Source organism: Candoia aspera, chromosome 5, assembly GCF_035149785.1.
Source record: "Candoia aspera isolate rCanAsp1 chromosome 5, rCanAsp1.hap2, whole genome shotgun sequence".
NCBI classification, from domain to species: Eukaryota; Metazoa; Chordata; class Lepidosauria; order Squamata; family Boidae; genus Candoia; species Candoia aspera.
Window position 1 is genome coordinate 37,602,748 of NC_086157.1, and position 12,550 is coordinate 37,615,297.

A 12,550-nucleotide genomic window follows, 5' to 3' on the forward strand; every position below is an offset into this window, starting at 1 on the left:
ATTAATATAGGTTTAAGAGAAGACTATGTACCGCCATCTAAACATAATCTCTTCTGATAGTGTGAAATGTAGAATTCTTCTCATTGTGGACCTGAAGATTCTGTGCAGTGACATTTTTGACCCACTACCTTTAATGGATAACAAAAATTCTCACCATTTCCCAAGCATGTTACTACTTATTTCACTGAAAGTGGTTCATTAACATAAAATGAAGAACTCACACAGTATATCAAGCTGCAATATGGATTTTACTTCTTTATTATTTTCTCATAATACACAAACTGGTAAGGTTGAAATATAAAAAATAAGGTCACGTTTGTAAGATATCGGCATTGTTTTCAAGGCAGTGGGATGCTATTTTATAAGTGAGGTTTTCTTTCAGGAAAATTTCTTAGCAACTGGCTTCAGGGAATACCCTTTTTTCTTCCTGCTCAAGTCCTTTCACTTGAATAAAACCAGTGAGGACTGTTTTTATCAAATCAGTGTAGCATTTTCTTCCTATCTCCCCCATTAAGACTAAATCAATCCAATGGTTGTGGCCTAGTAAATGTGTTCATAAAAGGACCGATATTAATAAAATTATTGCATTTGTATAAAATGAGATGAAAAATAAATATATATATATTTACATATAGGCATCTTTATTTGTATATAAAGCTCTTATTTTCAAGATACTTGCTTAGGTTTTCTTTCATAATAAATCTATGTACCTTAAATGCTCTTTTCACCCCAAGAGAGAGAGCACTCTATTCCTTTTTGTGCAAATAGAAATTGTGTCTGTTCTGTAATGCCAATGTCATAAAACGGTTGTTTCAAGAGATTCGGCTTTCAAGCAGTCTCCTGAAGGCGTTTTTGCCTGCTCCTGAAAACAGGATGAGTTCTGCTCCGTCAAGCCCTTGAAGTCCTGAGAATGGCAACTGCACAGAGCTGTACTCTCACGCCTTCTGTTCTGTAAACTGCCTGAGAACCATGGCAGATCACTTTTGATGCTCTTGAATAATGGAGTCGATGAAAACCAATTTAACAAGCTGAAATCTGACCCATCTACTCTTGAATTCCACTGTACTGTTTCACCCATATTCATCACTGCTGGCTCTAGATCAGAAGCACTTTTTTGAAAATGCACAGACGGTTCACTTTGGTCATCAGCGACTGAAAGATGCCCATTTTCCTCGCAAAGTTGAGCACCAAGAGGAGACACAGGAATATTTAAATCTGTTGAGCACCCTGGTTTTGGCATCTGAGATAGCTCCATTTTTTGCTGAGATAATTCTGTTGGCCTGTTGTGGTTACAGGTCCTTAAAAAACCACTAGTAATGACATATGGGCTTTCAGGAGAATAACCAGTATTTTGATACATTTGGGGATTGGTGTCCCTTTTGGTGTTCCACTTGTTTAAAAGCTGGCTGCGTGAGCCTGGAGGTAATCTTGACAACTGGCGTCCAAGTTGAAGCTGGGTTGGGAAAAGCGTGCCTTGAAGTGTTCTGTACAGAAATCTGACAGAGAGAAGTCAAAGAATTAAAAAAATACTGTATATCAAAAGAATACTGTACCAATTATTTAAGTCTGAATGATATAAGAGGGATGATAGCTGTCAGCCCCATTAGGTCAACCAGCCCAGGGAATCAACTCCACCTGAAGGCTAAAATTACCTTTGTTGAGATTGGTTATAATAACAGCATCTTGCAAGTCCAATTGTGCTGCACCTCTTCCCCTTTCTTATATTTCAGTGAATCAGGGAGGCATCTGCCTAAGCTGCTTCTGAATGTTAGCTTTTTGTTCTGGGCTTAAAAAATGCTTCAGCCCCTCTTGCTTAGGTTCCTGCATATCTCCATCAAGGTCATTTTCCTTACTCTCTGCACCCCCTCCCCTGTTAGCCTCAGTCCTACCTTCTGTGGGTCCAGAAAACTCTGGTTCAGGGTCATGGGAATGAACTGCAGATTCACTGCTCTACTCTGCTGGTGACTCCCCGAGATCACTAGATGAGTCCTGTAATGAGGCTGTACAATGAGACTTCTACTCATCAGCATATCTTTTTGCTGTGATTTATTTGATGTTCACTTTCCATATTTGTTATAACCAGTGGCAGGAAAAATAAAGTCACTTGATTTATTTGGGCTTCGTACCTCTATATTCTGATTATCTCAGCATATGCACATTCTTTCCCCATAGGAATATTGTCCCAAACAATACATAGAAAAGAAAAAAATGCTATAAATCACCTCTCAGTGATGCCCACAAGAAAAAAAGATACTCTACCTGGGAAGCAAAGCCACAATAGGTGAAATAAGACAAGTCAGATAAAACATTGGCTCTCCCATCAGTTTCTCCATAGTCCAGTAGGGATTGGATGGAGGATGGCATATTGGACAAGAAATATGATAAATGAGTCCCACAATGAAGAATAAAGCAATGCTGAAGACACATGATGACAAATGTATCCAAGTCTGAAAGAAACATATTCAGAATTATTCTGCAATTCTGTATCTTGTTGGCCTTCAGCATGGCAGTGCATGTTCAGACAAAACAGAATTCTAGCACTTCCTTTCTTATTCAAGAGGAAATATTCCTTTCTTATGCAAGAGGAAATATTCAATAGGAAAATCTAAGGAACTCTGAGTTGGGGTTTTCCTAGTTCTGCTGGGAGAATTTTGTAACAAGAATGAAATCAGCCAAATGGTGTTGTCAAACTGGCATTTCCATTGTAGGAGGGTTTTTATGACCAAGTAGGTTAGTAGATACAGCTGCAGACAAGAAACAAGTCTTCCCTGAACGAATGAGAATTCATGTGTGTTTTGCTACAAGGCACTACTTGGTTAGTAGCACGTTTTGGATAATTCCCCACAATCTAGTCATGGGTAAACTCAATTTGGATATGTATGGAATGGATTTGGCAATTATGAGCACCTTGTAGAATACTTTTTTAAAAAAATCCTGTCCCTGTTATAATTTGTTGAAAAGAAAAATTAGAAAAGAAAAAATGCTGTCATTATATCATGTTAACTGGGAGCTTCAAATGCTACAGTTGAACATTCAATAACACTTTCTTGGTTGAAAGATATTTTTAATCTCGTAGTAAATTTGGTTTTACTAGCAAATACAAATTTTACAAAGGCTACAGATTGATCAGATTGGGAAATTTTCTGGTGCTTAATCAGACACACTCAGATATTACACAGAACCTCTCTCTAAAGGTTCAAAGGTTACCTTCCCCTGTTAAAGTGTCCTATGGGAGTATACTCCTATCTCTCCTCTGAGCAGCAGTTAGTCTTCAGGACTTGTACGAAGAGTAGACACACCAAAAAAAACTTATAAAAACTTATTCCACACTCTGTACAGACAGATTCCTATAGTACATGATATTAAAAGCTATGCAAACTCAAGGTCCATACTAGATAGATAGGTAGATAGTTATATAGGTTTCCCATCTGGCTTCTAGCAGAAGTTTGAATTTATTTCCTTTATTTTAAGAGATCCTTGCTTCTCTTTTTTCTTGTTTAAACAAATCTTCGAAGTTTTAAAATGTATGGGCTGAAGACAGCAACAAAGCTGGACATATCCACTAGCATTGTGTAGGTGGCTTGAGTAATGGCTAAGCAAAGCACAGAAAGGCAAATGATCCTTGCCTAAGGGGGAAAAATCTATGTAGAAAACCCCCAAAAATCTTCCTGCTGTTTTGAGTTTTGAGGCAGCTGTAATGCTAGTAGAGATCAGATTGTTTTATACATTGTCATCCTAATAAAGAAGCCATTTATTCTGTTCCAGCCACATATTGCCCACCGGTGTCCTTTACATAGGAAATGTGAGACAGAAGAACAATATTGTGTTGATGTTAGTAGGGATGGAGAAAAAAATTGATCTGGATTATTTTATGAACTTATCCATGTGGATCCTCCTGAACTAAAAAAAGAACATGTGACAAAACCACACTGTTTTGTATTTATCTGTGTATTAAAGAAGAATAAAAACAAAGATGTTACACTAGCTAACATTTGTTTGCAAAAATATGGACAATAGCAAAATATATAGACAAATATTTGGAACTGAGTCCAATTCCAAGTACTGGTTATTGTCTATCAAGACCTAGATGGCTTGGTTCCGGGCTTCCTTAGGGTCCATCTCCTGCTGGTGGATCTAAGAGGTGTCTTAGATTCCTGCTCCCATGAGAGATCATGAAGCTGAAAGAAATCTCTTTCTGTAATGTCCCAAAAATTATTTTGGAACATCTTATCCAGATCTTACCAGGTATCCTCTTTATTGGCTTTGTACAGAACTGTCAGTTCCATTTTAGCAGGTGATAAGTGATCAATTATTCTTGTTCGTCGAGGTTCATTTTGGAGTGGCTTTATTCTTTCTGATCCTAAATTTTATATATATAAACTCTTGGGAAATGAATGGCATTGACATTTTGGTAAATAAATAAGTAAACATGGATGGACTAGAACAAAAATGCTGAGATGGGATGCAAGCATCCATGGGATCTGATGCTTTTCTAAAAGTAATGAAACAGCATTGTGATATCTATAGTTGTCTATGTATAATCCTATTCACTTGATTTAGTTTGATGCTGTTTATTGTTCTTATTAATTTTATGTTCCTGGTCATTGACCGAATAAACTATAACGTATAAACTAGCATTGTGATATCACAATGCAGGCTCTGCTCCTTTTGTATGAGCATGCAAGGGGCAAAGCTTGTATTGTGTGAGTGCAGCACTGCTTTCATGATCCTTCCCCCCACCATGCCACTGGAGCGCGGATTAAATTTATGGAAACTGAGAAGAAACTTATGGTCAGGAAAATAAGCACCTAAATGAAGCACATAACTGGATGCCAGGTGCAAGGAGGACAGTGTTGCTGGAGTTGGAAGTAACCATACCATTTACCTATCCAATAATAATCCCGTGTACGGAGTTGACCAGCATATGAGTTCAGATGGAATAAATACCTCCAGTGTTACAACAGTACTACCATCTTGGTCCATCTTCAGTTCCAGTATCCCCACTTCTTTCTATCTAAGTTATTGCCTCAGTATTGTTTCCCAGAGGAATTAAAATAATGGAAGTGTGAATCCTGAACCCTTCCAATCTGTCCTTATAAGTAGTGTGTTTTGGAAACAGGGTGGTAAAGGTCCTTCCAAAGAGCATGGGGACCCGTTCATACTAGAGAACAGGGGAGATGAGGAAAAGGTCGCTTGAAATGCTAGGAGGAGAGCAAAACTAAAAATCTTCAAATGCAGACCAGTTGATGGAATGATGGTTGTCAAGTCTATAATAATAATAATAATAATAATAATAATAATAATAATAATAATAATAATAATAATACATATAGCCACTAATCTCATGCTTGTGATGCTATAAAATATGCTAAATTGGGCCTATTGTGAATGTTCATGAGATTCAGAGTTTTGAACATTTGTGTGTGTGTGTGTGTGTGTGCAGGAACTCTTGAGCAAAACCCCAAAATGAATATAACTGTCATGAGTAAGGATGGCGAGCAGGGGGCTCCCATCCAGAATGTCAAGCGCATGCGTAGCACTGAGGAATTGGTGAGCCATTCCAAGAGGCACAGATTGGGACCGCCTTAACCTGCGGGGTTTATATGGCTGGGTTTTTCCCACGCTTGTTCAGTTTGTTAGGATTACTGTTATGTATTAGCAAATAAACATTAGAGAACAGTTCCCTGTCTCAGAGTGTTTCCTGGGAGCCAGGACAATAACATATTGTTCAATAAGCTATTATTTACATATAAAAGAATGTATAAAATCTTTATCTGTTTGCTAATAAAATAAAACCTAATTAAAAGACAACAGAAGAACTACAGCTTGAGTGGCAGAGTGTAATGCTAGGTCATATCTGTGAAAGTAACTTACCCAGGTTTTGGTTTCTATAGCCAAATGAAGTATTATGGTAAAGAGAGCTACTGTGGTGATCGGAGTTCCCCATGAGAATATGTCCACATTTGAATCATAATGTATCTAAAAAAGTTAAATGTGATTTAAGGACATTTGATAACATAAAACGTGAACAATATTAACCCAAATCCCAGAGACTATAAAAACTTCGCATGTTAGACAGAGTAATGCATACACCTTTTGAGTCTACACTCAAACAGGTTCTGTGTTTCGGTCATAATTGCCTGTGAATACACTTGCTTATCTTATGTTTCAAAAGGCATTTGTTGCATATGCATTTGGCACTTTTAGGTTCCAACAAAAAGCATCTGTGATATGAACCTGCAGAATGTGTTATCTGAGTTAGTCCACCTGTGATTAGAGCAGAAACGTTGGCTCTTCTGAATCAGAGGTTGTCCTAAGGATACACATTTGGAAGAGAAGTAATACCATGGCTGTCCCATTTAGTCAGATATAATTGTTTAGACCCTATTCTGGAATGTACCAATGAATAATGGTACATTATTTATAAAATGTACTTTCAATGAATAATGCTAAGTGTGAGGCAAAACTGCCTGACTGCCAACTTCCTACTGCCCCCCAAACCAATATTAGGAAAAAAGAAAGGGATGATACTCCCATTGCTAAGCCTCACTCTGTAAACTGCTGGAAAAATTCTCTTCCTCCTGGAGAAAGCTTATAAATGGAGTAGTGAGAATTTCATAGTTTTTGTGCCTGTCACCACCTCTCCCTATTCTAGCTCTATGACATCTGAATTCTTGCTGAATGGTGGAGGGAAAATACAAGCTTCACTGTTTTATGCACATAAAGCCATTTTCCTACTGCTGATCCTTATCATCTACTTTTTTTTTAATCCATTCAATTGTGTCTGATTCTTGGAAGCTGCCTGGACAAGTCCTTGCAGTTTTCTTGGCAAGATTTTTCAGACATGATTTGCCATTGCCTCCTTCCTAGGGCTGAGAGGGAGTGACTGTCACCCAGCTGGCTTTGTGCCTAAGGCAGGACTAGAACTCCCAGTCTCCCGGTCTCTAGCCGGGAGATGCCTTAACCACTACACCAAACTGGCTCTATCATCTACTAGCAGCAGTCTAATATCTGTATCAATAACCCATAACTTTGGATGTCTGTTTGTATCCACAGCTCCAATAATCCGAAGTCATAAATGCCGAACTGACCCTCCCAGCATGCTTAGTTGCACTTACATATATTAGCCAAGCCTGGCTTCTTTCCCCCATGATTCAAGAACAGAAGGATTGGAGCAGGCTTACAGTTGATAACTTACAAAGTAAGGAATGAAGAAGCAAACCAAGCTTTGATAGACAGCATCAATCATGTTCATCCAAAACATATGCGGCTGGTACTCCTGTAATGGGGGAGGCAGAGTGAGAGCTTTACCTCTTATGAACCATGTCTTGTTTAAAAAGAAAAAAAAAAAGCTTAGTGATTAAAAGATGTAGAACAGTTCATGTGGGGATTGCATCTAGAACAGCTGCTGAATACAAATTCCAAAGAAGTATTCCCATCTGTTTGGCAGTTTGACAATCCTCCACCCAGCCCAACATTCTCCAAAAATTCTTTTCTTTGAAACATAGTTAAGTGGACTACACACTTAGCCTCCTCCCTCTTCACTGTCCTACCAAGAGCTACTGTAGGTCCAGAGAAAAAACACATTTCCCAAGGGCCACCTGGTAAGTTTTTCCTGATGCTCATACTGAACATGCTGTCCTACTACCTGGAATAGTACTACAGCCAGTATTACTTCAGTCTGGAGTTGAAGGAGGAAGTCACGGAGAGTTTGGGGGATCAAAGTAGGTCAAGCAGAATGAATAGGTTTGGAAACTGGCTCAGAAGTATCAGATAGGCTTAGTTTGTGAATAAGGCAATTGCTAGTGTTTTTGGAAGTAGCCCAGATTTTTTTCATCTTTGTCCGAGCTGGATTGTCATGAAAAAGGGAAAGGGTTATCTATTTCCAGTACCATGGACAACCTCACTTCAGCTCTGACACGGCATCATACAGTCAAACTCGGAAGCCACTTTCTCATCTCTCTTGATTCCTGAATGTGGCTCCAGTTCTCAGACTATCATAACTGACAGTGACATAGATATGTCAAAGATGTTGGATCCAGACAAGTTAGCTGTCTGGCTGCCTGTTAGTTCAGGCAGGCAAGTGAATTAGGATCTAGCTTCTGCTGATTTCAATAAATAAAAAATGGAATGAAACAGTCTGGATTTAATGAATCATTTTTAATTACGGTGATTATGTATTATATCCCTAGTAGCAGAAGCCATGCCTCTCAATTCCATTTGATTTGTTCAGGCCCAGCAGATCTTACTGAGGACTGATTATAATCTTACTATTGGTTTATTATTTCAATTTGTATGGCTGTTCATGTGCCATTTGACAGTGATGGCTATCTGAGGGTCAGAAACACAAAATATAACAGAAATTATAAAAACACACCACCCCGGAGACAACTCACATCCAACACATTAAATAGGGTTCACATAGCATCCTGACCCACTTCAAGGTCTTTCTAAATGATGGCAGGATCAAGGCCATCTGAATTTCTCCAAAGGCCTCTTCTTGGCTACTTTGGTAACCACTTTGTAACTACTCAGGACTTGGAAAGCTTTTTGTGAAGGTCTCTTCCTATTTTCTTGTGAAATCACTTAGCTATCTGTGCAGGACAAGAGCACATATATAATTCATTATTTGGCATTATCCTGTGTTTCCAATGCTGAAATCTAGAAATGTATTCTGGCTTCAAGCTTCACTGAATCCTGCAGTCAAAATATGTAGTTCTGGCAGGAAGAGGGTAGATCTTCTTTCTGTCTTGTAGATTTTTTTACACTTTGGAGTTATCTCTTGGGCTGCCTGTTAAGGTTAGAAGGTCAATATGCCTGATGGCAATATAATGCCCAAATTTTATTAGAAGTACATATAAGGATGCTTAATTTGAACAATATTTGCATTATGTTGTATTATATTATATTACACATTGCAGAGGAATTTTGGATAGGCCTTGACCATATGCTTTTCAAGAAGCCTGAGCGTCTTGTGGTTTTGCTTAAATTAAAAAAAATAATTAAGAGTAGTTTTGGTATCATATTTTAGGACCTGAAAAATGCAGAAAAGAACACATTTTTACCTCCATCTTCTGGCCACTTGTATAGAGTTGAGGCATAGCAATTAATGTTTCTGCAGGTACATCTTTATCAAGAACTCCAACAATCAATTGAGGAAGAGATGAGAATAGTAAGTTAAAGAAGATCAGGTACCACTGATCAATCATCGATGACCCCGAAAATCCACAGTAAAACTGGTACCAGAAAAGAAGGGCCACAAACATCTTTAAAAAGAACAAGAGAAACACATGAATCTTCAATATTTACAAGCAGTATATCTATGTGTAAAATTGTAGCAGGAAATTTCTTTTTTCAGGAACATACTGAATGTAATAAAATAAGCCCAGTTCCAGTTTCAGTTCTTTCTCTCAACAAATACTGCCCAATCCCTCACCACCACAGACATTGCCTGTCTTTCACTTCCCTAATGATTGATTTGAAGAAAAAGGAGGATGAACTTCCCAAGTATTGGGGGAGAGGAGAAGATAATTTGGTACTGAAACATGACATCAATTGTTCTCTCCTTCACAATGAACATGTAGGAATTTTGCTCAGACAAAACTTTCTCTTGGCCTGGCATCTCTCTTGAAATGACTGGAATGAGACAATTGCAAAAAACTTTGTATGAGACAACTCTCCTCTTCAGATATTAATTTGTTCTGGAGAATGGAGGGAAGGAAATGCACACGCACACACACACACACTATATTTGCTATTTGAATTTGCTGAAGTTTTCTCTACATATGTTTCATATTCTACATAACACTTATTGGTCACCAAAAATATTTTACTGGGGGAAGGAAAGTTTATTGTGTGTTTACTGATTTAGAGAAAGTGAATTGGCTTGAATTATGAAATATTCTGTGTGAATATGGAGTGAAGGGTTGGTAGCTGAATGTGATAATGTAAAGTATTAGATGATATGATGCCATGAGAAGTATGCATTTGAAAATTATCAGAATCAAATGGAATGAAGACTTGCAAATTATACATAAATTATGACAAACTAGTAGAGATTTTAGTGGTTAGTATGTGGTCTATTGTGGGGAATGAATCTTGTTGAAGGATGTGAAAATGCCTATGTATAAGAGTCTGTTTCTGCTCATTTTGTTACATGGAAGCAAGAGTTGGGTATACCAGGAAAAATGTAACAGCTTAATGCAGTGGAAATGAGTTATTTAAAAATTGTGTGTGGTTATACAAGGAGAGAGAAATCAAGAAGGAATGGGTCCTGAATAAATATGGAATGGATATAAAAGTGAGTGACCTCTCTGATCCCCCAACTGCCTATTGAGGTGGTTTTGTTATAAAGCAAAAATGAATTAGGATTGAATTGCAAACTGATGGAAGAGTAGATGGGTCAACAGGATGGAAAGGGCTGAGGAAATTAGATCTAGAAATAAAGTTGCTAGAATCTGCTGATCCAATACGTGGAGGGTGAGGTAGGGAGGATGCTGGGATTTCCCACTGCCTAGGAATTTAGAAGTGAGGGGACCAACAGGTGATCTCAGTTGCACCCCCCCCCCCGACTTCAGAACAGGTTTTGAATGGCTCCTTCCTTATTACTATTCAGGAAAACAGTAAAAAACTCTTTTCTGCAGATCTTTTGGAGAAGAGAGCCTTACATGAGGCAAACAGCAGCTCTGGGGATTCGATTGGTATCAGAAAGTGGACTGTGTTTTTATACTGATTTTAGATGTTTATTGGTTATAATTGTAAGCTTATAATACGTATAAATATAAAACATATAAGTGATGTATCAGGCAATATATAAATAGTTGTCTAAATAAATAAATCCTACAAAGGAGAGGTGAAAAATGTAAAGAACAGAAGCCTGTGTATCAAGTGATATACTGATGTGGTAGAAACAAGGATGGCTTATCAGAATACAAAGGGATGGAAAGGAAGAGACATTATGTTGCTGTAAACTAAATTAAGGTCTGTTTCATTTTCTTGTTCTTATCTCATGGCTTTGATTTCTTCAGTTTATTATTTCTTTCTCCTTTTATATATTCTGCATAATGTTCCTTACCCTGAATAATGAGATGGGTATGTACGATCAAGCCCCCTCACCCTGTTTTCAGAGTGAGGTTCAAAGCCCAATTACTCACAGGAATGGCAAACTTTAACCAAATACTGATTCTGGACATAATTCTGGGTGGCAGGTGGAGGTGGGGACTCCGTCACCCCATGTGTATGGGAGATGTGCTATCGGAAAGCTTAAGCGTTAAGCTGTTCTTTTTCCCATCAAATGTATTGGCTGAATGGCCCAGAGTTTCTGTTTCAAAACAAACAAAAAAACAAACTGTAAAGACCACTGCTATTCCTTTGGACGAGAAACGGTGGTGGAAGATTTTTTGATAACAATTTGAAATCTAAATGGATGTTAAATCTGTTGGTAAAAACAGAGCTGTGTTCCCATTGTTTCCTTTGAGAATTTATTTTAACATTTTAAAACAGCAAATGCAAATACATACAAGGGCTTTCCTTGCATTAGGATTTGTCATAGGCATCCATAGAGATGGTGACAGGCTTCAAAATGGTGGATGTGACTGGGTGATTGACGGCCCACTGCTTTTTACATGAATGCAATGCTGTTATGGCTTTCTCTTTCCTTCTCTTCTCTTCTCTTACAATTATTTATTTTTTTCTTTGTTCTATTTTATTAAATAAAAGCTTCTTTTTAAAAAAAACAGTTTTAAAAATCATGCCTTTGGCCCAATTTTGAACCATCTGGTTGACAGATAGAAGTCATTGCAGACTACCACCCCATTTACTCTTATGGCTGTGTAGTAAAACTAAAGGAATAGCATATTTCCATTGTTATGGCTCAAAATCTTTCAAGCAAATACAAGACATTTCGACATAATGTTCTGAGTGGGGTTGTTTTGTCCTGAGCTTAAAACAAAACACATTTTCTATTTTGTACACACTCCTGCTATTAACAATCCCTTGCAAGCTTAATGCTACCACTTTTACAATGCTACTGACATACACTAGAAATGTGTGCATAGATTGCCCAGTAGATACTCACTGTACACTTATTCAAGCATTTTCTCTAGAGTACTTCATTGGTTTCAGAAAGCCTACTGCAAAGAAAGTGTTTTAGGCACTTCTGCCCTAGAAATTCTCATGAAATAAAAACTGCAATTCAAACTTGAATTGTTATTTGAAGAATCAATAGGTTATTCAGAACAAATACATTTTGATGGTTTTATGTTTAATGTATGATTTTCCACTGAAGAATATATATTTTGCTTTTCATGCAACTGAAAAGAAGAATAGCATAAAAGCTACAATCTTTTTTGTCAGGTGAAGATGCTGGATATATGCATTTTTAATAACCTTGATATTATATGAATTTGCTCAATCAGAAAGGCCACATTTAATTTTTGCTTTATGCCTACATTATATAGTTTGCAGAGCCATGAATATCACTATAAACTGCTTTTAAGAGAAGGGGGTTCTGCAGATGAATTATAATGACAAACCAATATCAGAAAATGTA

General features: G+C 37.6%; 1 protein-coding gene across 1 annotated transcript in view; it reads right to left on the bottom strand.

The window, feature by feature from the left end:
- Positions 1-225: 225 nt before the first annotated feature.
- ATP10A (ATPase phospholipid transporting 10A (putative)) overlaps positions 226-12,550 on the bottom strand; it is a 150,366-nt gene continuing 138,041 nt past the window's right edge. Inside the window, exons 17-21 of the mRNA XM_063305006.1 lie at positions 9,066-9,266; positions 7,199-7,279; positions 5,875-5,979; positions 2,260-2,447; positions 226-1,496 (exon numbers count right to left, since the gene is read on the bottom strand). Coding sequence (XP_063161076.1) covers positions 797-1,496; positions 2,260-2,447; positions 5,875-5,979; positions 7,199-7,279; positions 9,066-9,266 — 1,275 coding nt within the window. The 3' untranslated portion in view covers positions 226-796. The remainder of the gene's footprint in view (positions 1,497-2,259; positions 2,448-5,874; positions 5,980-7,198; positions 7,280-9,065; positions 9,267-12,550) is intronic.